The sequence below is a fragment of the Macaca fascicularis genome, chromosome 12 (assembly GCF_037993035.2).
Source record: "Macaca fascicularis isolate 582-1 chromosome 12, T2T-MFA8v1.1".
In the NCBI taxonomy this organism is placed as follows: domain Eukaryota; kingdom Metazoa; phylum Chordata; class Mammalia; order Primates; family Cercopithecidae; genus Macaca; species Macaca fascicularis.
The window spans coordinates 69,950,270-69,972,558 of record NC_088386.1 but is presented as its reverse complement, the minus strand read 5'-3'; the positions used below and the strand labels follow the sequence as shown (position 1 = coordinate 69,972,558).

Genomic DNA, 22,289 nt, shown 5'->3' with positions numbered 1-22,289 from the left:
ATACACATTCCCCAATAAATTTAACCCAAGTGACAAATCCAGGAAGTTTGCCCTAAAAGGCATTTTGGTGGGAGGTGGGGAGAGGGAAGCTTTTTTCTTGTTTTAGAAACCGAGACTTTTCCCCCATTCTCATCCCCCAGGACCAGGACTAATTAATTTGTTCTTAATTATGTTTTGAATCTGTATGCTTTAAATATGGCCATTCTTATAAAACAAGGAACAAACACCTTTAAAAGTAATAACCTCTTGGCCAGGCACAGTGGCTCACGCCTGTAATCTCAGCACTTTGGGAGGCCAAGGTGGGTGGATCACAAGGTCAGGAGTTCGAGACTAGCCTGGCCAACATGGTGAAACCCCGTCTCTACTAAAAATACAAAAATTAGTTGGGTAGAGTGCTGGGCGCCTGTAATCCCAGCTACTTGGGAGGCTGAGGCAGAAGAATTGCTTGACCCCAGGAGGCAGAGGTTGCAGTGAGCCAAGATCATGTCACTGCACTCTAGTCTGGGTGACAGAGCAAGACTGTCTCGGAAAAAAAAAAGTAATAACCTTTTGACTAAGAGATTGAATTACATTTGTGGCCTAAATTTCAAATTATTCAAAACAACCAAACATACTTCATACTTGCGTGGAATTGCAATGCATTTTTCATTTATTATACTTATTTATAATCAAACTAAAAAGGGAAACCCTCCAAAATGCTCTTTTTGATAAAGCATATGTCAACTATATTATTGCTAAAGACATTATGTTTTTATATAAGAAATGTAAGGATTATAGAAAACAATGTATGCAAATCACTTATCACAGTATGTGGTATACATAGTAAATGCTCATTAAAATATGTAGTAGCAGTAGTAATTATTGTTATTCAGATGGGATTTATATTTGGCTGCTATCTGCTGGCAAGGAATGAATCTTAAATAATAATAGAATTCACGTTTCCATAAAAAGTAGTGAAAACATATCAGATATCAAGCATTCACTGACTTTTTTTTTTCTTTTACAAGAATCCCTTTCTGGCAGTTAAACCATCTTTATTTTATCTGTCTGCCTTTTTTCTAAAATTGTTTCTTTACATCAGAAAACCCAAGGTTGTCCTCCTTATTGTTTGCACCCTACACAATATACCTAATAGTAAAATCCATTAACAAATTCAACATGTAATCTGATTTGGCAAATTTCATTTTCCCTCCCCAAATCTCCTTAGGCTTTGCTTATCTGTCATTTTCTTCATTAATAATGTTGATTCTTGGCTGAGCATTGGTAGCTCACTCCTGTAATCCCAGCACTTTGGGAGGCCAAGGCAGGAGGATCGTGCTTGAGCCCAGGAGTTCAAGACAAGCCTGGGCAACATAGCCAGAGCCTGTCTCTACAAAGAATCAAAAAACTTAGCTGAATGCAGTGGCTCATGCCTGTAATCCCAGCTACCCAGGAGGCTGAGGTGGGAGGATCACTTGAGCCCAGGAGGTTGAGGCTGCAGTAGGCCATGATCATGTCTGAGCAAGAGCAAGACCCTGTCTCAGAAACCAACAAACAAAAAGTTGATTCTTCAAAATTCTCTTAAATTATAGGGGCTTGGATTTTCTGATCATATTTTATAAAAATCATATAGAATGAGAGCCGTTGTATAGGGACTTCATCTAATCATATAACTTAGTATCATCCCTGAGCCTAAAATAAAGCCTGAAGGAAATTAAACCATGGGCAAATTAGAATTTTTAGAGTTGACAATATAATTTATTCTCTACCCCTTGGCATAGTACAAAGGCAAAAATAAGTATCACATTTAGATTGTTGAATGGCAACAATGTATGAAAAAGCAAATGAAAGATAGCAAGATTTATTTTTATCTATTTTTGTAATATCTGTACACAATTTTTTTTTTTTTTTTTTTGAGATGGAGTGTTGCTCTGTCGCCCAGGCTGGAGTGCAGTGGCGCCATCATGGCTCACTGCAACCTCTGCCTCCAGGGTTCAAGCAATTCTCCTGTCTCAGCCTCCCAAGTAGCTGGGTTTACAGGCTCCTGCCACCACGCCCACCTAATTTTTGTGTGTGTGTGTGTGTTTTTAGTAGAGACAGGGTTTCACCATGTTGGCCAGGCTGGTCTCAAATTCCTGACCTCAAGTGATCTGCCCACCTCAGCCTCCCAAAGTGCTGGGATTACAGGTGTCAGCTACCACGCCCGGCTTGTACACAATATTTTAAAACCAGATTTATTATATATAGGTATACTTCCAGGATTTTTCCACACATATATACAAATAATTTTTATTCAAATAGGATCATACTACAGAGACAGTTTGGCAACCTACTTTCTTTTTACTTAGCAACATTATGAACCTTCCCCCATGCCATCAGCAATTGTGCTAGACCATGTTTAACGTGTATACATGGCCTTTTCTAAAATGTGGTTTTAGGAAATACAAATTTTTTATTTTAGCTTGAGGGCAAGAGCTATAGAATTGTGGTCTTTAATCACTGACTTGTATAAGACTGTATGTTGGACTAGACGTCTATTTTGTAAAAAATGTTTTTCTTTGTTTTTGCTCCCATATATAAAGCAGAACTAAGAGAAAAACAAAGGCTTCCTGTGAAAAGTCCCTCACCTCTATTTTTGGCCAGAAAATAGTCATGCCTGTGACTTGTGTTTGGTTCCATATGTGAACAAAACATGGTGTATTTTATGGTTCCTCAAAGGTGTTTCCTAAGTCAAAGTTTTTTTCAACTTTTATTTTAGATTCAGTGGATACATGTGCAGTTTTGCTACCTGGGTATATTGTATGATGCTGAGGTTTGGGGTACAAACAAATGATCCCATCACCCAGATACTAAGCATAGTACCCAGTAGTTTTTCAGCCCTTGCCCCCTCTCTCCCTTCCACCTCTTGTAGTCCCCAGTTTCCATCATTACCATCTTTATGTCCATGAGTATCTGAAGTTTAGTTCCCACTTATAAGTGAGCACATGCAGTACTTGGTTTTCTGTTTCTGTGGTAATTCACTCAGGATTATGGCCTCTAGATGCATTCATGTTGCTGCAAAGGACATTATTTCATTCTTTTTTTTTTTTTTTTTTTCTGAGACAGAGTCTGGCTCTGCCACCCAGGCTGGAGTGAGCAGCTCACTGCAACCATTGCCTTCTAGGCTCAAGCCATCATCCCACCTCAGCCTACCAAGTAGCCAGGACTGCGGGCATGTGCAACCACGCATGGCTAATTTTTGTTTTGTTTTGTTTTTGAAACGGAGTCTGGCTCCGTGACCCAGGCTGGAGTGCAGTGGCATGATCTCGGCTCACTGCAACCTCCGCCTCCCAGGTTCAAGCAATTCTCCTGTCTCAGACTCCCGAATAGCTGGAACTACAGGCAGCTGCCACCATGCCCGGCTAATTTTTATATTTTTAGAAGAGATGGGATTTCACCATATTGGTCAGGCTGGTGTCAAACTCCTGATCTCAGGTGATCTGCCCACCTCGGCCTCCCAAAGTGCTGGGATTACAGGCATGAGCCACCGCATCTAGACTTGTTTGGTTTTTTAGAGACAGGGTTTTGCATGTTGCCCAGGCTGGTCTTGAACTCCTGAGCTCAAGCGATCTGCCCACCTTGTCCTCTCAAAGTGCTGAGACTACAGGCATGAGCCACTGTGCCTGGCCTATTTCATTCCTTTTATGGCTGCATAGTATTCCATGGTATATATGTAGCACGTTTTCTTTATCCAGTCCACCATTGATGGGCACCTAGTTTGATTTCATGTCTTTGCTATTGTGAGTAGTGCTGTGATGAACATGCAAGTGTAATGGGATTGCTGGGTCACATGGTAGTCCTATTCTAAGTTCTTTGAGAAATCTCCAGACTGCTTTCCACAGTGACTGAACTAATTTATGTTCCCACCAATGGTATATAAGCATTCCCTTTTCTCTGCAGCCTCACCAGCATCTGTTGTTTATTGATTTTTTAATAATAGCCCTTCTGACTGGTGTGAGATAGTGTCTCATTGTGGTTTTGATTTCTCTGATGATTATTGATGTGGAGCATTCTTTCATGTTTGTTGGTTGCTTTTATGTCTTTGAGAAGTGTCTGTTCATGTCTTTTGCCCATTTTTTAATGGAGTTATTTGTATTTAGTTTGTTTGATTGTTTAAGTTCCTTATAGATTCTGGATGCTAGGCCTTTTTAGATGCATAGTGTGCGAATATTTTCTCCCATTCTGTAGGTCATCTGTTTACTCTGTTCATAGTTTCCTCTGCTGTGCAGAAGCTCTTTAGTTTAATTAGGTCCCACTTGCCAATTTTTGGTTTTGTTTTTGTTTTTACCTTAAAACTTCCCAGTGTGGTGTTTTTGTTACAATTGCTTTTGAGGACTGAGTCATAAATTCTTCCTGAAGGCCAATGTCCAGAATGGTGTTTCCTAGGTTTTCTTCTAGGATTCTTACAGTTTGAGGCATTACTTTTTTTTCTCTCTCTTTTTTTTAAGACACAGTCTTACTTTATTGCCCAGGCTGGAGTGTCGTGGCACGATGTTGGCTCACTGTAACCTCTGCCTCCCAGGTTCAAGTGATTCCCTTGCTTCAGCCTCCCAAGTAGCTGGGATTACAGGCGCCCGCCACCATGCCTGGCTAATTTTTATATTTTTAGTAGAGACGGGGTTTCACTATGTTGGTCAGGCTGGTCTTGAACTCCTGACTTCAAATGATCTGCCCACCTCAGCCTCCCAAATTGCTGAAATTATAGGCATGCACCACCATGCCTAGCCGAGACATTACATTTAAATCTTTAGTCCATCTTGAGTTAATTTTTGTATATGGTGAAAGGCAGGGGTTAAGGCTAATTGTAAACTCTTTAACGAGAGGTAAGAGATAATAGTAATTTGTTTTACAGTTAGCCAAAATAGGGTATTCGTGACTAACATATAGATTTATCAGTGATAAAACTTCAGTTATTAATTTGGCCTTTAAAATCATATGTGTATAATTTCAATATATACAATATAAAAATAAAAATATAATATATATTACATACTTTTTCAACCCTTGTCCCCCTCCCTTCCTCCTCACCTCTAGTAGTCCTCAGTTTCTATTGTTGCCATCTTTATGTCCATGAGTATCTGAAGTTTAGTTCCCACTTATAAGTGAGCACATGCAGTACTTGGTTTTCTGTTCCTGTGTTAATTCACTTAGTATATATATAATATCTAATATATATTAGATATTTAATATATAACTTATATGTGTAAATTATAAATGTAATTATATATATTATTTTATTTACATATGATTATATATTAATTTGTAATTTATATAAATAACATATACAAATTACATATGGAATTATAAATTTATATGATTATAATATATAATTATATACAATATACATTTATAACATGTAATATATAAATATATTTTATGTAATTATATATAATTTATATATATAATTTATGTAACTAATATATAAAATAAAAATTATATAATTTATACTTAATTATATTAATTATATAAAAATTATATATAATTTTTATTTTATTTTATTATTATTTCTTTTTTTGAGACAGAGTCTTACTCTGTGGCACAGTCTTGGCTCACCACAACCTCTGCCTCCCAGGTTCAAGCGATTCTCCTGCCTCAGCCTTCCAAGTAGCTGGGACTACAGGTGCACGCCACCACACCAGTTTAATTTTTGTATTTTTAGTAGAGACGAGGTTTCACTGTGTTGGCCAGGCTGGTCTTGAACTCCTGATCTCAAGTAATCCACCTGCCTTGGCCTCCCAAAGTGCTGGGATTATAGGCATGAGCCACCATACCTGGCCAAATTATGTATAATTTTTAAAGGTCAAATTATATCACTGATGTTAGATAATTATATATATAACATTGTTGAATAGTGTAAAAGGGAACTATTGTATTCTACTTATGTTTTTTTGAGATAAAAACATTTCAGCTAGAATTCTTCTAAAACAACATGAAGGAGCTTTCTTCCAATTTCATCTAAAATAATATACTGATTCTTAGCTGAATGTGCTTTTCTGTTGTTTCTCTTAGGAAGTCATTACAAATTTAAAATGCATTTAGATAAAATGCATTTAGATAAAAAGCTCTGATTACAAATTGTTGTGCTTACTATTTTATAGACGATCATTGTGTGAGTCGCTGTAACTCCCAGAGCTGCATATTAGCCCAGGAAGAAGAGCAGTATCTACAGAGTGGAGACCAGCAGCTGACCCGACATGTGTTGCTGTGTTTACTTCTCATCATTGGCCTGTTTGCTGTAATTGTTTTTTCTGGTTTTGTTTTGGGCCCATTTCTTTAAATTTTTGGCAAAGGTTTTATTCAGGCATCTGGGAAAAACTTAGTTGCTGCTTTCCAGAAGTGTGGTAGCTAGGTCACCTGAATTTGAATCTTGAACTAAATATTTGGGGGTGTGAGGGGAAGAGATGAATCATTCACATTATTCCGAGGCCTAAGTGCTCCAATAGCTTATTCTGCTTAGAATAATTTATTCATTCTATGCTCTGAACCTAGAATTTGGTAAAAGCAGCTTTTTTTTTTTTTTTTTTTTTTTTTTTTTGAGACGGAGTCTCGCTCTGTCGCCCAGGCTGGAGTATAGTGGCACGATCTCGGCTCACTGCAACCTCCGCCTCCTGGATTCATGTAATTCTCCTGCCTCAGCCTCCTGAGTAGCTGGGATTACAGGCGCATGCCACCATGCCTGGCTAATTTTTGTATTTTAGTAGGGAAGGGGGTTTCATCATATTGGTGGTCAGGCTGGTCTTGAACTCCTTACCTCAGGTGATCCACCCTCCTTGGCCTCCCAAAGTACTGGGATTACAGGCGTGAACCACCACGCCCAGCCCAAAAGCAGCTATTTCAATAATGTACACAGGGCCACTTATTCCTAACATACCTGACTGACCAAAGTGGATAAATGCCTACATTAATCTCTCAGAACATGAAACCTCAGTGTCCACCGGAAAAAAAAAAGAAAACTGAAAAACCTCTTAGAACATATTCCTCAGACAAACTTTAAAAAATAGTTTTCAATTATCAAAATAACATAACCACTTCATATAATAGATGCTTACAAAATTGAGAAAAGTAAAATACAGTATTTTGTTTTTAGACTACATGCATTTCTTTGATTACTAAATGTCCTATCTGTGAATTATCAGTTCTTATTATATAATTCTTTGAGATGGTTCAAGTGTAACTCGTCTAGAGGTAGGAGATGGACCAGATAACCTATGAAGGAACGCTTTGCATGCTGGGATGCTTGTGAGATAGTGTGATATCAGCCAGTACCACGTTAAGTGCTGTTTAAGAACAAAAATAAAAAAAATAAGAAATGCTGCCAAGAATTGCTTAGTGATGTAATTGTTTTCATTGTGTAGAACTAAATTTAAAATCGGGCCTGTCTTAGGCTAGTTGGCAATCTTGATACATTATGTAAGCTTCTGTATTATGGCTCATGTCGTCTTGCTTCAAATCTGATCAGAATAGATAACTGTTTGAATGACATCTGTCAAGAGGAGAGGTTGAAACTTTCTTGTTGAAAAGATAAAGCCTCTCAGTGTTTTTTCTCTCAGTGTTTTTCCCTCTAGTCTTTTTCCCTGTAATTATTAAGTAGGTAAGTTATTGTACTATGCTGTGGATGGAGAGGAATTATTAGCTTGCTTGATTTTGAAATACTCTTTCCTCCTTCCTTTACAGAATCTTTCCAGTTGTTTATGGTGGTTATTCAACCAAGAGCCTGGAAGACTTTATGTTGAGTTACAGTTTTTCTGTGCTGTGTTTAACTTTGGCCAGGTATTTATTTATGGAAAACTTTGAGGGGTTTTTGTTTTCCTAGATAGGTTGATTGGTAGGGGGCGGGGGGAAGTGGGGAGTGGATTAGGATGTTGTTTTTTTTCACATAAAAAGTATTTAGTTTGTTTGCCAGCTGCTGGTATGCATGGCAGCTGACAGCTGCTGCTTGTCTTCTAGTAGAGATGAATTATTGTACTGGTTCAAGTCATCAGAATGTACACTGAGTGCTTCCACCAGAAAAATACCAGGTAGTAACTTTGGTGTGATCTTTAATTAAGTCACAATGGGACCAGGCTCATTGGCTCACACCTGTAATACCAGCACTTTGGGAGGGCAAGGTGGGTGGGTCACTTGAGGCCAGGAGTTCAAAACCAGCCTAGCCAACATGGTGAAAGCCCGTCTCTACAAAAAATACAAAAAAATTAGCCAGACGTGGTAGTCCATGCCTGTAATCCAAGCTACTGCAGAGACTGAGGCACAAGAATCACTTGAACCCAGGAGGTAGAGGTTGCAGTGAGCTGAGATTGTGCCACTGCACTCCAGCCTGGGTGACAGAGTGAGATGAGACTGTCTCAAAAAAAAAAAAAAGTCACTTTGGGAAAATAACTTACTTTCCCTGAACCTTTAATTTAGCACCTTAAATTTTTTTTTTTTTGAGATGGAGCTTTGCTCTTGTTGCAATGGTGCAATCTCGGCTCACCAAAACCTCTGCCTCCCTGGTTCAAGTGATTCACCTGCCTCAGCCTCCCAAGTAGCTGGGATTACAGGCACACACTACCACACCCAGCTAATTTTGTATTTTTAGTAGAGACGGGGTTTCTCCAGTTGGTCAGGCTAGTCTTGAACTCCCGACCTCAGGTGATCCAACCACCTCAGCCTCCCAAAGTGCTAGGATTACAGGCATGAGCCACCGCTCCTGGCCGTCTCCTTAATAGACATCATTTCATTTACATTTTGATGTTCCTTGAACAATAGATACTTAAATCTTAAAAAGAAGAATCATGTGGTGTATAAATAAATTTTGGCTAGGGATAGCAGTTACCATTCCTTGATAGCCTACTATGTGCCAACCATCGTTAAGCATTTTACATTCATTATCTCATTTAAACATCATGACAACACCTGAAAAGTAATATTATCACCCCCAGTTTATAAATTAGGAAACTAAAATTCCATAAACAAGTAATATGATAGGTGCTATTGTATATGTTTATGTCACTATTAAAATGGATACTTAAGGATAAGTTATATCTTACATATTAGAAAGTATTTTTATGTGCAAATTTCAAATTTTGACCTTTAACTCCTTACTTTTTTTTTTTTTTTTAATCGAGACGGAGTCTCGTTCTGTCACCCAGGCTGGAGTGCAGTGGCGCTATCTCAGCTCACTGCAACCTCCACCTCCTGGGTTCAGGTGGTTCTCCTGTCTCAGCCTCCCGAGTATCTGGGACTACAGGCACCTGCTACCATACCCGGCTAATTTTTGTATTTTTTGTAGAGATGTGGTTTCACCATGTTGGCCAGGCTGGTCTTGAACTCCTGACCTCAAGTGATCCACCTGCCTTGGCCTCCCGAAGTGCTGGGATTACAGGCATGAGCCACTGCGCCCAGCCCTTAACTTTTTCATTAGAGAATATTAGTCCACAGATTGAGTATCAGGTCAGAAAACAAAAAAACACACTCATTTGAAATCACTGAGTTTGCCTATTAAATCGAAAATAATTTGCCATATGAATTAGTTAACATTTGTCAATAGATGCCGCTGTAAGTTTTTCCTAATTTCTTACAATATTTACAGTTTGGCCATTGTGATGGGAGCAAAAATGGCTATGCCCACAGAGACAAATGACCTTTATCCGTTTATTACAGACAGACATGAGCATCCTACTTGATATCTCACTTTGTGATACTGTTGAAGATCTGATTTTCTGTCTAAGATCTATAAAATACTGAGTTGAGAAACCATGTTCTGACTTAGCATTTTGCATTCAGGAAGCCCATTCTAAGCTGAGCTATCCAGAACTGGGACTGGGATGAGCTTCATCCCATGGGGCTGTGTCATCAACAGCAGCTAATGCCAGGAATGTTGCATTTAAAATGCTGCCCCACAGCTTAAGGCTGAAGTAGTTCAATGGAGCAAGACAGACACAAACCCCATTCCCATCCCATTTTCCTCTTGGGGAGGTGGTGTGGCAAGATCATTCCCTTCTGGCTGTTTATAGTATGGGGGATGAAGAAATTTGGGTCCTTCTGCATTCTCCATTCTACTTCCACCAACTTGCACTCAGATCCTTATCCCAGTGTGCCACAAGTGGCAGCTCCCAACTCCCTGCCTCTCAAAAAGAGTCTTAACTTGTCCTAACCTGTGGCTGATACCTGGTGCTAGGCGTTTGCCTTGTCACTCACAAATTCTTCAAACTCTTCCCCTAACCACTAGCCAGTTTCACTTTACATAAATTCTGTTCAATTATTGCGTTATTATTAGATACTGCAACACTTGTTAATTATATAATTTGTGAGGTCATGGAAAAATAATAAATACTTATGCACAGTGGGAAATATTTTCTTTTTATAAAGGGGAACAAAGACATATATGCCCTTAAATGTTTTCATTTTACTATCATGTAAATGCGGCTGCTCAGCCCTGGTTTGTATCACCCCTCATAATGACTAGGATAGAATGATTGGGAAAAGGCAGCAAAGTATCACACCTGCCTTTGAAGGGCCTGCCTTGTGTGTTTCACTTAAAATGTTGCTCTCATCACTATAGGTTTGCCTCCTCAAACACTAAATGTGTTGACTCCCTTAACTTCTCTGTTTTAAAATGTTATTGTTGAATTCTGAAAAAAATAACTTTGTTTTCTTCCCTAGGGATTTATTTCCTTTGGAATCTTTGGATTAGATAAACATTTAATCATCCTCCCTTTCAAAAGAAGGTAAATTAAGTTTTGAAATAAATCTGTATCTGTAAATGTGATGACAAAGCCATTATATTAAGATACTGATGTGGGGCCATGCATGGTGGCTGCCTGTAATCACAGTGCTTTGGGAGGTCGGGGTGGGCAGATTGCTTGAACTCAGGAGTTTGAGACCAGCCTGGGCAACATGGTGAAACCTAGTCTCTACAAAAAAAAAAAAAAAAAAAAAAAAAAAAAAAAAATTAGCCAGGTGTGGTGGCATGCTTCTGTAGTCCCAGCTGCTCAGGAGGTTGAGGCAGGAGGATGGCTTGAACCTGGGAGGCAGAGGTTGCAGTGAGCCAAGATTGTGCCACTGCACTCCAGCCTGGGTGACAGAGCAAGACCCTGTCTCACTCACACACACATTAAGATACTGATGTTTTTAAACTTTTAGTAACTGCTAGGACACCACTAAATGCCACACAAAGGTTATAAACAATTGCAAAAAAAATTTGGAGGAACTATTATAAATCTGGCATTGATTTGCACTTTAACAAGAATTGATGGACATTGATTTCTGTCTATGCTATTAACTACATAAAGTTAAACGAAACTTGAAAATGTCTTTGGAAATGGAAGTAGTAGGTGGTGTACCCCCGTGGTCTATATTTGATTGTCTGTCTCCTTTGACAACACAATTTCTCTTTTTATCAAACTGACAGCTTACAGAAAACTCAAGTTTTCTTTCTAAATTGTTGGTTTTTTATCAGCTTATTGAAGGGTTTCTTTGAATTAAGATCAGGGATTTCTTTATGAGAAATAACAAGTAGTAATACTCCAATGTGGGGGTAGGAGGAAGAGGTGGGGGCAAATCTTTGTACTTCTTCTTGTGTTTTCAAAGTCGAAATTTATGGAAACTTGGAGTGCTAAAGAAATGTATCCTACCAGATCTATGAAAAGTGCCCAGTAAATTGTAATGGTTCTTTCTTCTTCATCTTTATCATTATCATCAAGATGTAGTTGCTAGGTTCATAATCATTTCATGAAAGAAGAAAAGCATAATTGGAAAGTCATTGAACTTAGTTATCAGCTTCATAATGCTGATTGGGTAAAACAATCAACAATTCTATTGTCTAGACTGGCTGAAACAAAACTGTTTTTGGAGTACTCTGCTATTTGTCTCTGTGGTACTAAAATAGAAAAGCGATTAAACAAAATATTTGATCTCTAATTTATCTTTGCATTTCAAAACAGTAGAATGTAGAGTAAGAAACATTTATTAGTAGAACCTGAAATGGGTCAAACATGTCTGGAGGGTTTATAAAATGATTAAGTCTTCCACCCCAGTATGCTTTGAATAGGAAACTGAATGTAGAATTTTTGCTTCTGAGACTAAGGATGTCTGGAATGTAGAATGTTTTTGCTTCTGAGACTAAAGATGTCTGGGTGCTGTAGATGACAGCTTTGGTGATCGACAGCTTTGGAACAGCCATTTTGATGGGGTGATAAAGCAGGAAGAGTTCTCTCTCAGTGCTTTTCTTCACTTGAAAATGGCCTTAAATTTGATTTTCAGACTTGAATTCCTATGGAACAATAAAGAAACAGCAGAAAACAGGGATTCTCCTGTTTCAGAGGAAATAAAAATGACCTGTCAACAATTTATCCATTATCACCGTGACCTCTGTATCCGAAACATTGTCAAAGAAAGAAGGTAAGCAAACTGCCAGTACAGTTCTAGACAATTATATTTTAAATGATTAATTTTGGATTGTAATGGGCTAAATGAGGTGGTCGTGACTGATTACGTGATTATTTTTACATATGCATGTAAAAGTTAAAGGAATTATGGGTCAGTTTATAGTTTCAGAAATGGCATATAAAAGAGTCATATTACGTTGATTTCTTTTTTTTTTTTTTTTTTTTTTTTTTTTTGAGACGGAGTCTCGCTCTGTCGCCCAGGCTGAAGTGCAGTGGCGCCGAGCAAACTCTGCCTCCCAGGTTCACGCCATTCTCCTGCCTCAGCCTCCTGAGTAGCTGGGACTACAAGCACCCACCACCACGCCCGGCTAATTTTTTTTGTGTTTTTAGTAGAGATGGGGTTTCACCGTGTTAGCCAGGATCGTCTCGATCTCCTGACCTCGTGATCAACCTGCCTCGGCCTCCCAAAGTGCTGGGATTACAGGCATGAGCCACTGTGCCTGGCCTATGTTGATTTTAATATTTTTAAAATGTCATATAACTTCTGATTGCCATATAAAATGTGAACACTTTAGTTTAGAATGAACCAAAATGTCATAGAATATTAACCCTCATTTCAAGTTGGCCAGTAGTGTCTCTCACAAAACTTTGAGATACATTGGATTTAGAAGTGATATTATCTTCCCACCTCAGCATTTCTTGACAAATACATTTGTCAAGAGAATGAAATGAAATTTCTGCCTCTTAATTTTGTTGCTTATGTTTCGCTTCAAGTTCTAACCTTTAGTCTGTGACATAATATTTATTATTCGAATCCTTAAGGTATGAAGTATATAGCAGATTCTCTTAATTTTGGATGAGGAAAAAATTTTTTTTATAAAGGAAGTATATAGCAGGAAATTATGAACTTTGAATAAATACTATACAGTATTTCTGGTTGTCATAAAAGAGAAAACAAAACAAAATATAAAGAACCAAATACTTTTATGTCTATAACTGAAAATACAAAATGTATGAAAATTTTTATGGAGGATAATTTATTTACACTTATTATGCCAATTTAACATATATATAATTATAATCAGAAGGTAGCCTGGTACAGAGAGTGGAAAAGGGGCCGCAGTGGATGTGGACTAATACTAGAACTCAGCTCCTGAACTGCTGCTTGTTGGCTGTGTGACATTGGGCAAGTTCAATTCTCTAAATTTTAGTTTTCCTCTTCTTTAAAATATCTAATTCTTGAGATTGTTGCGTTAGATGACAGAATGTCTGTGATGGGCATAGCCCACTTTCTGGCAATGGTAAACTATGAAGAAAAGTTAGTTTTTCACCCTTCTGAGCACAATTATTTCAAAGTGCCATCTATGAATAGTTTCAACAATTTAAAACTGCTTTTTAGGGCCAGGCACGCTGGCTTATGCCTGTAATCCCAGCACTTTGGGAGGCCAAGGTGGGAGGATCACCTGAGGTCAGGAGTTCAAGACCAGCCTGGCCAACATGGTGAAACCCTGTCTCTACTAAAAATACAGAAACTAGCTGGGCATGGTGGCATGCGCCTGTAATCCCAGCTACTCAGGAGGCTGCAGCACAAGAATAGCTTGAATCTGGGAGGTGGAGGTTGCAGTGAACCGAGATCACACCACTGTACTCCGGCCTGGGCAACAGAGCAAGACTGTCTCAAAAACAAACAAAACCCCACAAAACAAACAAACAAAACATTAAAAAAAACCCTGCTTTTTTAAAATTAAAAAAGAGAACTCCATGTTAGCTCTTTGAGGCCCAGTGTGATTGCCAACTCTTGGGAAGGAAGCATAGCTTTTGCAATTTGCAGGGCTTCCAGTCTGCCTCAGTCCCATTTGGCTGGATGGACACCAGCTGGGAACGTGCCGGCCTGTTCCCTGCCCCTTTCCAGGTTCTACAGTGTCACATTCTCTGCGACTTTGCACAGCTCCATGGGCTGGTTTTTTGTTTGTTTTTTTGAGATGAAGGTTCACTCTTGTTGCCCAGGCTGGAGTGCAGTGGCGCAATCTCAGTTCACTGCAGCCCCAGTCTCCTGGGCTCAGGTGATTCTCACACCTCAGCCTTCTGAGAAGCTGGAACTACAGGTGTGCGCCACCATACCCAGCCAATTTTTTGTGTATTTTTAGTGGAGATGGAGTTTTGCCATGTTGGCCAGGCTGGTCTCAAACTCCTGAGCTCAAGTGATCTGCCCACCTCGGCCTCCCAAAAAAAGTGCTGGGATTACAGGCGTGAGCCACCACACCCAGCCATGGGCTGTTATTATAGCTGCCTCATCACAGTCATCAGGAAATAAATATTCTGTTGGTGTCTGGAATAGAAGGTGTTAGACTATAGGCCGGGCACGGTGGCTCACACCTGTAATCCCAGCACTTTGGGAGGCTGAGGCAGGCAGATCACCTGAGGTCAGGAGTTCGAGACCAGCCTGACCAACATGGAGAAACGCTGTCTTTACTAAAAAGACAAAATTAGCCAGGCATGGTGGCACATGCCTGTAAGCCCATCTACTCGGGAGGCTGAGGCAAGAGAATCACTTGAACCCGGGAGACGGAGGTTGCGTTGAGCTGACATCGCGCCATTGCACTCCAGCCTGGGCAACAAGAGTGAAACTTGGTGTCAAAAAAAAAAAAAAAAAAAAAAGAAAAGAAAAAAGGTGTTAGGCGATACATAAAAAATCTACAAGCAAAAAGAAGGCTAACAGAGTATAATATCCAGGTTTTTGTTGTATGTGGTGTTTCTAGTTGCAAGGCCTAAATTAAGATAACTTATCTCTCAATGAAATACTGATGTTAAAATAATGTAATTTTATGTATTTGAGAAAACTTTTCATGAGTATTAACCTTTTTTTCTAATTCTTATATAAACTCATGAATATTCATTTATGGTGAAATGTTTTTAAATTTGTTTTGTCACCTATTTCTCCTTTCACATTGATCTTCATCCACCATTTCCCATGTCAAGCACTTTAGGTTTTGTAGCCTGAATGATGCTTGTGGACAGATTCATGTTGTCTAGCTATGGTGCATTTGTGTGAAATGTACAGCTCTCATGTAATTGGATTTTTCCCCTGTATCTCTCTATCCTTTGTTTATTTGTACATACTTAAGACATCCCATATTTGCATCAGGAAGACAGATTTTTAAATACTCAAGAAGTAGATTCACAAAGCACATTTTAAAAATCTTAGATTTGTAGCCAGTTAGATCTTACTTACTCTTTCCTTGCTTCCTATTGAAGCACATTTCTGACAAACATATCAGTAGGATTGTCTTGCCTGCTGAGGGCAAGAAGAAAGGCTATTTGTGGGGCACTATGATGTATGGAGTGCATATGTATACATGATGTATATGGAGCTAAAAATAAAGTTTAAATAGTTTAGTGAAAATAATCACTTCTTAAGAGCTTGTGAAAAATATGTAGTGTTCCTGAAACAAATTACTTAGTATAACTAAAAGTATAAATTATAAAATATATCATATTCAGCTATTACAGGACAGATCTGATAACAGGCTACCATAAAAAGAGTATTTCTTTGTAAGTGCATTTATATTATCCATGACTTCTTTTGGTATTGTTTAAGCATTTCTGTTTTCACAAGTGTTACTGGCATATTTTCTTTTTCTCCAGTGGGTCTTTCTAGGTTCAGGAGAGTTAACAAACCCTTTCAATTCAGAACAGTTTCCTTCCTGCCATGCTTTTAACTATCACGCTGTCTTTCCCTGTTTCCTTCTATTTTTTCTTGCTTGTCCTCTATCATGCAGTGCTGATACCAGATTTACAGAACATATGGGTGAATCATTCCTTTGACACAGGTGTGGTGCAACAACTTCTGCTGGAACTTTCTGCGGCTGTGACCTGGTGAACTGGCTAATTGAAGTCGGCCTTGCCTCTGACCGTGGTGAAGCTGTGATATACGGAGACAGGCTGGTACAAGGGGGAGTCATCCAACATATTACCAACGAGTATGAATTCCGGGATGAGTACTTGTTTTACAGATTTCTTCAAAGGAGTCCTGAACAGAGTCCTCCTGCTATTAATGCAAACACTCTCCAACAGGAAAGATATAAAGAAATTGAGCATTTGTCCTCACCCTCACATTCCCCTAAGACCTAAATTATGAAGGGGAGAACCCTACATGGAATCATATTCTAGCCCCATATTCATTAGTTTTTAGCTGGGTGACCTTGGGCAAGTTAACAGAGGCAACCTCTGTGAGCCTCAGTTGTCTCTTCTGTAAAATGTGACAAGATGTGTTCCCACTACATGCTCAGGGTCTGTGATTTTACATGTATGTAAAACACATAGGAAGCTCACTTAGGAAAAAAAGAAAACCAAATTAAAGTTCTGATAATGAATATAATATAGTCATCCTTCGGTATCCAAGGGGAGTGGTTCCAGGAATCCTGAAGATCCCAAAATCTGAGGATACTCAAGTCCCTTATATAGAATGGTGTAGGCCGGGCGTGGTGGCTCATGCCTGTAATCCCAGTACTTTGGGAGGCCAAGGCAGGTGGATCACCTGAGGTCAGTAGTTCAAGACCAGCCAGGCCAACATGGCGAAATGCCTCTCTCCTGAAAAATACAAAAAATTAGTTGGGCGTGGTGGCAGGTGCCTGTAATCAGCTACTTAGGAGGCTGAGGCAGGAGAATCGCTTGAATCTGGGAGGCAGAGGTTGCTGTGAGCCAAGATCGTGCCACTGCACTCCAGCTTGAGCAACAGAGCGAGACTCTGTCTCAAAATAAATAAATAAATAATAAATAAATAAAATGGTGTAGTATTTGCATATAACCTATGCACATTCTCCCATATACTTTAATCATCTTTAGATACTTATAATGCCTAATACAATGTAAATGCTATGTAAATAGTTGTTATACTGTATTGTTTAGGGAAAAATAACAAGAAAAACAGTCTGTACATGTTTACTACAGATGCAACCATTGTAAGCCTAATTACATTTTTTATCTGCAGTTGACTGAATCTGTGGATGTGGAACCTGTGCATATGGAGGGTCAGCCGTACTATAAATAATATGAATATGCCAACATTATATAATCATTGCTTTCTGCAACTGTTTACTATAATTTCAAAATTAACATCCTATTAACTGTTCCTTTAAATTATCAAATTTGGCAAGTATATTGCTGGCAGGAAATACACCTTAAATTATGACAACTTTACAATTTTTGATAGCACCTCTTGAAAAAGAATTTTAATGATTCTAATAAGAGGTTTTTTTCTTTTTTCCATTTCCTTGACAAATAGTACTCATTTAAAAACTAGAGGTCCAGGCATAGTGGCTCACCCCTGTAATCCCAGCACTTTGGGAGGCTGAGGTGGGCAGATAGCTTGAGGTCAGGAGTTTGAGACCAGCCTGAGCAACATGGTAAAACCCGGTCTCTACTAAAAAAAAGGGAAGAAAAAAAAAAAAAAGAATAGCAAGGTGTGGTAGCACATGCCTGTAGTCCCAGCTACTTGGGAGACTGAGGTGGGAGTACCCCTGGAGCCTGGGAGGCGGAGGTTGCAGTAAGCCAAGATCACATCACTGCACTTCAGCCTGGGTGACAGAGCGAGACTCAGTCTCAAAAACAAAAAAAACAAAAAAACAAGCAAAAAAACGTAGAGGCACTATTTTTTTTAAGTTTGTCTTTTCTTTTCTACCCAAATTACTAATCTATGCCATTAAGGAATAAAAACCTCCATATGTATTATTATCTCCACAGTCCTTCTGCAGAAGTACAATCTGATCTTTAACTTTTATGCTACAAATACTAATTTGAACAGATTAATTTGAACTTGAAAATATTGCCATATAATGTATCATTTCTGTATTTGAACAAAGCATCATAATGCAGGATAACCCTTTTACTTTATTCCCTAAAGTTAAAAAAAATAAAAACTATATAGTTCAAGCCAATATTTAAAAATTCTGAACCTAGGCTGGGCATGGTGGTGGCTCACACCTGTAATCCCATCACTTTGGGAGGCTGAGGCAGGTGAATTGCTTAGCCCAGGAGTTCGAGACCAGCCTGGCCAACCTAGTGAAATCCTGTCTCTACTAAAAACAAACAAACAAAATTAGCCAGGTGTGGTGGCATGCGCCTGTAATCCCAGCTACTTGGGAGGCTGAGGCAGGAGAATTGCTTGAAACCAGGAGGTAGGGGTTGCAGTGAGCTGAGATTGTGCCACTGCACTCTAGCCTGGGTGACAGAGTGAGACTCTGTCTCAAAAAAAAAAAAAAAAACTAAAGATTACATTTAGAATTTAGTTTTTTTAAAGTGTCCATTATAAACATATATAATTTTTAAAATCACTAAATGTTGCCTTCTCAGTCTATTATTTCAGCTACTATAACAAAATATTATAAACTGGATAGCTTATAAACAACAGAAACTCATTTCTCACAGTTTTGGAGGTTGTGAAGTCCAAGATTAAGGCACTAACATAGCTGGTGTCTGGTAAGGGCCAAATTTCTGGCTCATAGATGGTACCTTCTTGCTGTGTCACCACATAGTAGATGGGAAGAACTGGTCTCATCGGCCCCTTATAAGGGCATTAATTCCACTCAATAGGGCTCCACCCTCATGACCTAATAACCTCTTAAAGGCCCTACCCCCTAATACTAACACATTGAGGATGTGTCTTCAACTTTACATTTCTACAGGCAGAGAAGGGGGGCTGTGTAAATTCTCCCCATCAGTACTTGAATGTTCATTTAACAAATATTTATTGAACATCTACCATGTTCCAGACACAATCTGAACACTGAGCACACAACAGTGGGAACAAATATGATTCCTATCCTCATGGAGCTTCTATTCTCCTGTGAAAAACAGATGTTAAACATGATTGAGGATTAGGTTTCAACGTATGAATTCTGGGAGGACACAGACATTTAGACCATAGCATCTTCAGATAAGCTTTATCTTCAGTAAATTAAAGAGATCTATTTAGATGACCGTTGAGCATCTTAATTATTAGGTGTCAGTTTCAGTACTGGTTTAACTTATTTTAAACATGTTTCAGATATTTATTTAATTATACTTGTAGTGTCTCATATGTAAAAGTTATTTATAAAATAATTTATAGGGTTAGAGTCATTGTCCTTTTAATGAAACAAATAATTTTTTAAAAACCTGCATGGGGGCCAGGCGCAGTGGCTCATGCCTGTAATCCCAGAACTTTGGGAGGTTGAGGCTGGCGAATCACGAGGTCAGGAGATCGAGCCCATCCGGGTTAACATGGTGAAATCCCGTCTCTACTAAAAATACAAAAAATTAGCCAGGCATCATGGCGGGTGCCTATAGTCCCAGCTACTTGGGAGGCTGAGGCAGGAGAATGGCATGAATCCGGGAGGCAGAGCTTGCAGTGAGCCGACTCCAGCCTGGGCGTCACAGTGAGACTCCGTCTCAAAGAAAAAAAGAAAAAAAAACAAAAAACAAAAACCTGCATGGAAGCCTAGTATATTTATTAATAACAAATAACTTATACTTTAGTGTACTATTAACCTGTACCAATTTTAAGTTGTGATCAGAGAATGGGGATGTTTTTAAGTTCTGTCTTGCTGCAGAACTTCCCTTTTTTAATATGACCATATTATGACTCTGAATGCTCAGGGGTAAGCCTAAGGCCCCACTGCTGTTACCAGGAGATTTTTCTAGTTATAGAAATAAAGATGTTAATTCACATGCATGCAGACAACTGAAACTTGAGTGGAAAATTTGTTTGTGAACAAGTCATACTACTTATCTTCTGTTATTTGCACGAATGGAATCTGCTACTTCTTTTTCCATGGGAGACACTAAAAGAAAACCCTGGATCAGAATGATCTGCAGTTTCAGATAATACAGGCTTTTAAGAGACATTTTTAGAATTAAAAATATGCTAATTTTATTAAATGAAAATATTTGTTACTTTCTCACTGACAAAGCAAATTTCTCAATAAAATACCTATTTTAACTTGCATTGCTGACATCTTTTCTTTGAGTAATCTGAATAATGCAGAAGCCATCATAGAGGTCTTTTATACATTCTCACTGTTTTCTTAAATGGGTTTCCTGAGTTCTATTCTTCATGACTCTGGGCTCTGCAAACCGGGTTTCCCAATTGCGCATTCTATACACACTTTTATGAATGAGTCAATATAACATTAGAGTCGTTTTCATATATTTCATCATTTCCAATATGTAGAGTGACAGCTAGAAAAAAGATGATACAATTTTGCTCAAAACCTATCTCTTTTTCTTCAGCATAGTTGTTTTCTTAACTCTCAATGAGTAACTCCACGCCTAGCTTGTGCTTAGCTTTCAATATTTTTAGACTAAGACAAAGTGTATTTGGCATTTTGAGAACAACGATTAATGGTCAGTACATTTCTAAAGCAAGAAAAATGTGAAACTAGTGTTTTATATATTTGTTATGCAGCGGAATACAGCTCTTAGTGTTTGCCCCTTCATATCTCATCATGTAAAATATTAAATTGTTTTAGGCCACTGGACATAGGTAGTCCTGTCATGAATGATGGCTGGAAAAAAGTTCAGGATCATAAATGTTATCACCATTCTTTAAGAAAAGATGAGATTATAAATTTCTGCAACTGGTATGACAAAAGGTTGAATTAACTAATGAGGTTGAATTAACTAACTAGGCTACTAGTTATTTCTAAAGCAAAACTTTTGGTTCATGATTAACATATATAAACTGGTGTTTTCATCAAAGATCAAACAAAATAGTCTTCTCTAGAATACTCATATTATTCCCCTGGCTTATTAAGTAATGGTAAATAATACACAGTATCTAAGAGGTGACAGGTTGACCTGAAACTTACCAAAGGATATCAAGTTGGGCAGATAGATTGTCTAGCTAGTTTCTTCAACTTTACATTTTCTATAGGCAGAGAAGAGGGCTGTGTAAATTCTTCCCATCAGTACTTGAATGTTCATTTAACAAATATGTATCGAACATTTAGCATGTGCCAGACACAATCTGAACACTGAGCACACAACAGTGGGAACAAATATGATTCCTATCCTCATGGAGCTTCTATTCTGTGAAAAACAGATGTTAAACATGATTGACCTGTGACCAGGATCACGTGTGCCTCCAAGAGTATGTAAGAGAGACCTTCTGGTGTGAAGAAAACTCCCCTGAGGAAGTCATGTTTTAGCAAAACTCTAAAGGATGTCAAGTATTACTTATATAAAAGGGAGCACATGGAATGAATAGTGCAAGCAGACAATATGGCCATGAGGAAGGCACATTCAAGGACATGAAAGAGTAGCATAGTAGAAACCTAAAAAGCAATGGTCGAAGGTGTAGTAAGACATAGATGAGGCAGATCAGTGGGATCTTTTTGGTATTTAAAGAGGTTTAGGCCAGGCACAGTGGCTCACGCCTATAATCCCAGCACTTTGGGAGGCCGAGGCAGGTGGATGACCTGAGGTCAGGAGTTCTAGACCAGCCTGGCCAACCTGGTGAAACCTCATCTCTACTAAAAAACACAAAAATTAGCTGGGTGTGGTGACAGGTGCCTCTAATCCCAGCTACTCAGGGGGCTGAGGCAGGAGAATCACTTGAACCCAGGAGGCGGAAGTTGCAGTGAGCTGAGATCGGGACATCGCACTCCAGCCTGGGGGACAAGAGGGAGACTTTGTCTCAAAAAAAAAAAAAAAAAGTTTTAGACTCAAAAATAAGAAAAGAAACAACCTAAGTAAACAATGGGCAAAAGATCTGAACAGACAACTCACCAAGGAAAATAAACAGATAAAAGCATGTGAAAAGATGTCCAACACCATATATCATCAGGGAATTGTAAATTAAAACAAGATACCATTACACTCTATTAGAATGGCCAAAATCCAAAATGCTGACAACAATAAATGCTGACA

The 22,289-nt window shown here is 38.6% G+C and overlaps 1 protein-coding gene and 1 long non-coding RNA gene across 5 annotated transcripts in view; one reads left to right on the top strand and one right to left on the bottom strand.

The window, feature by feature from the left end:
- GPR155 (G protein-coupled receptor 155) overlaps positions 1 to 20,367 on the top strand; it is a 52,138-nt gene extending 31,771 nt beyond the window's left edge. For 2 of the 4 annotated variants that reach the window (XM_005573521.3, XM_005573519.3), the window contains 5 exons: positions 6,117 to 6,253; positions 7,693 to 7,788; positions 10,660 to 10,724; positions 12,259 to 12,396; positions 16,214 to 20,367. In XM_005573521.3, coding sequence (XP_005573578.1) covers positions 6,117 to 6,253; positions 7,693 to 7,788; positions 10,660 to 10,724; positions 12,259 to 12,396; positions 16,214 to 16,514 — 737 coding nt within the window. In that variant the 3' untranslated portion in view covers positions 16,515 to 20,367. Of the gene's footprint in view, positions 1 to 6,116; positions 6,254 to 7,692; positions 7,789 to 10,659; positions 10,725 to 12,258; positions 12,397 to 16,162 lie in introns of all 4 variants that reach the window. The other 2 variants (XM_074009476.1, XM_015432376.4) reach the window with 1 other exon arrangement.
- Positions 20,267 to 21,449, bottom strand: LOC141408190 (uncharacterized). The gene is made up of 2 exons (XR_012421245.1): positions 21,230 to 21,449; positions 20,267 to 20,600 (listed from the first exon to the last, which is right to left on the bottom strand). It is a non-coding gene; the product is annotated as an uncharacterized lncRNA (long non-coding RNA).
- Between the last annotated feature and the right edge of the window lie 840 nt (positions 21,450 to 22,289).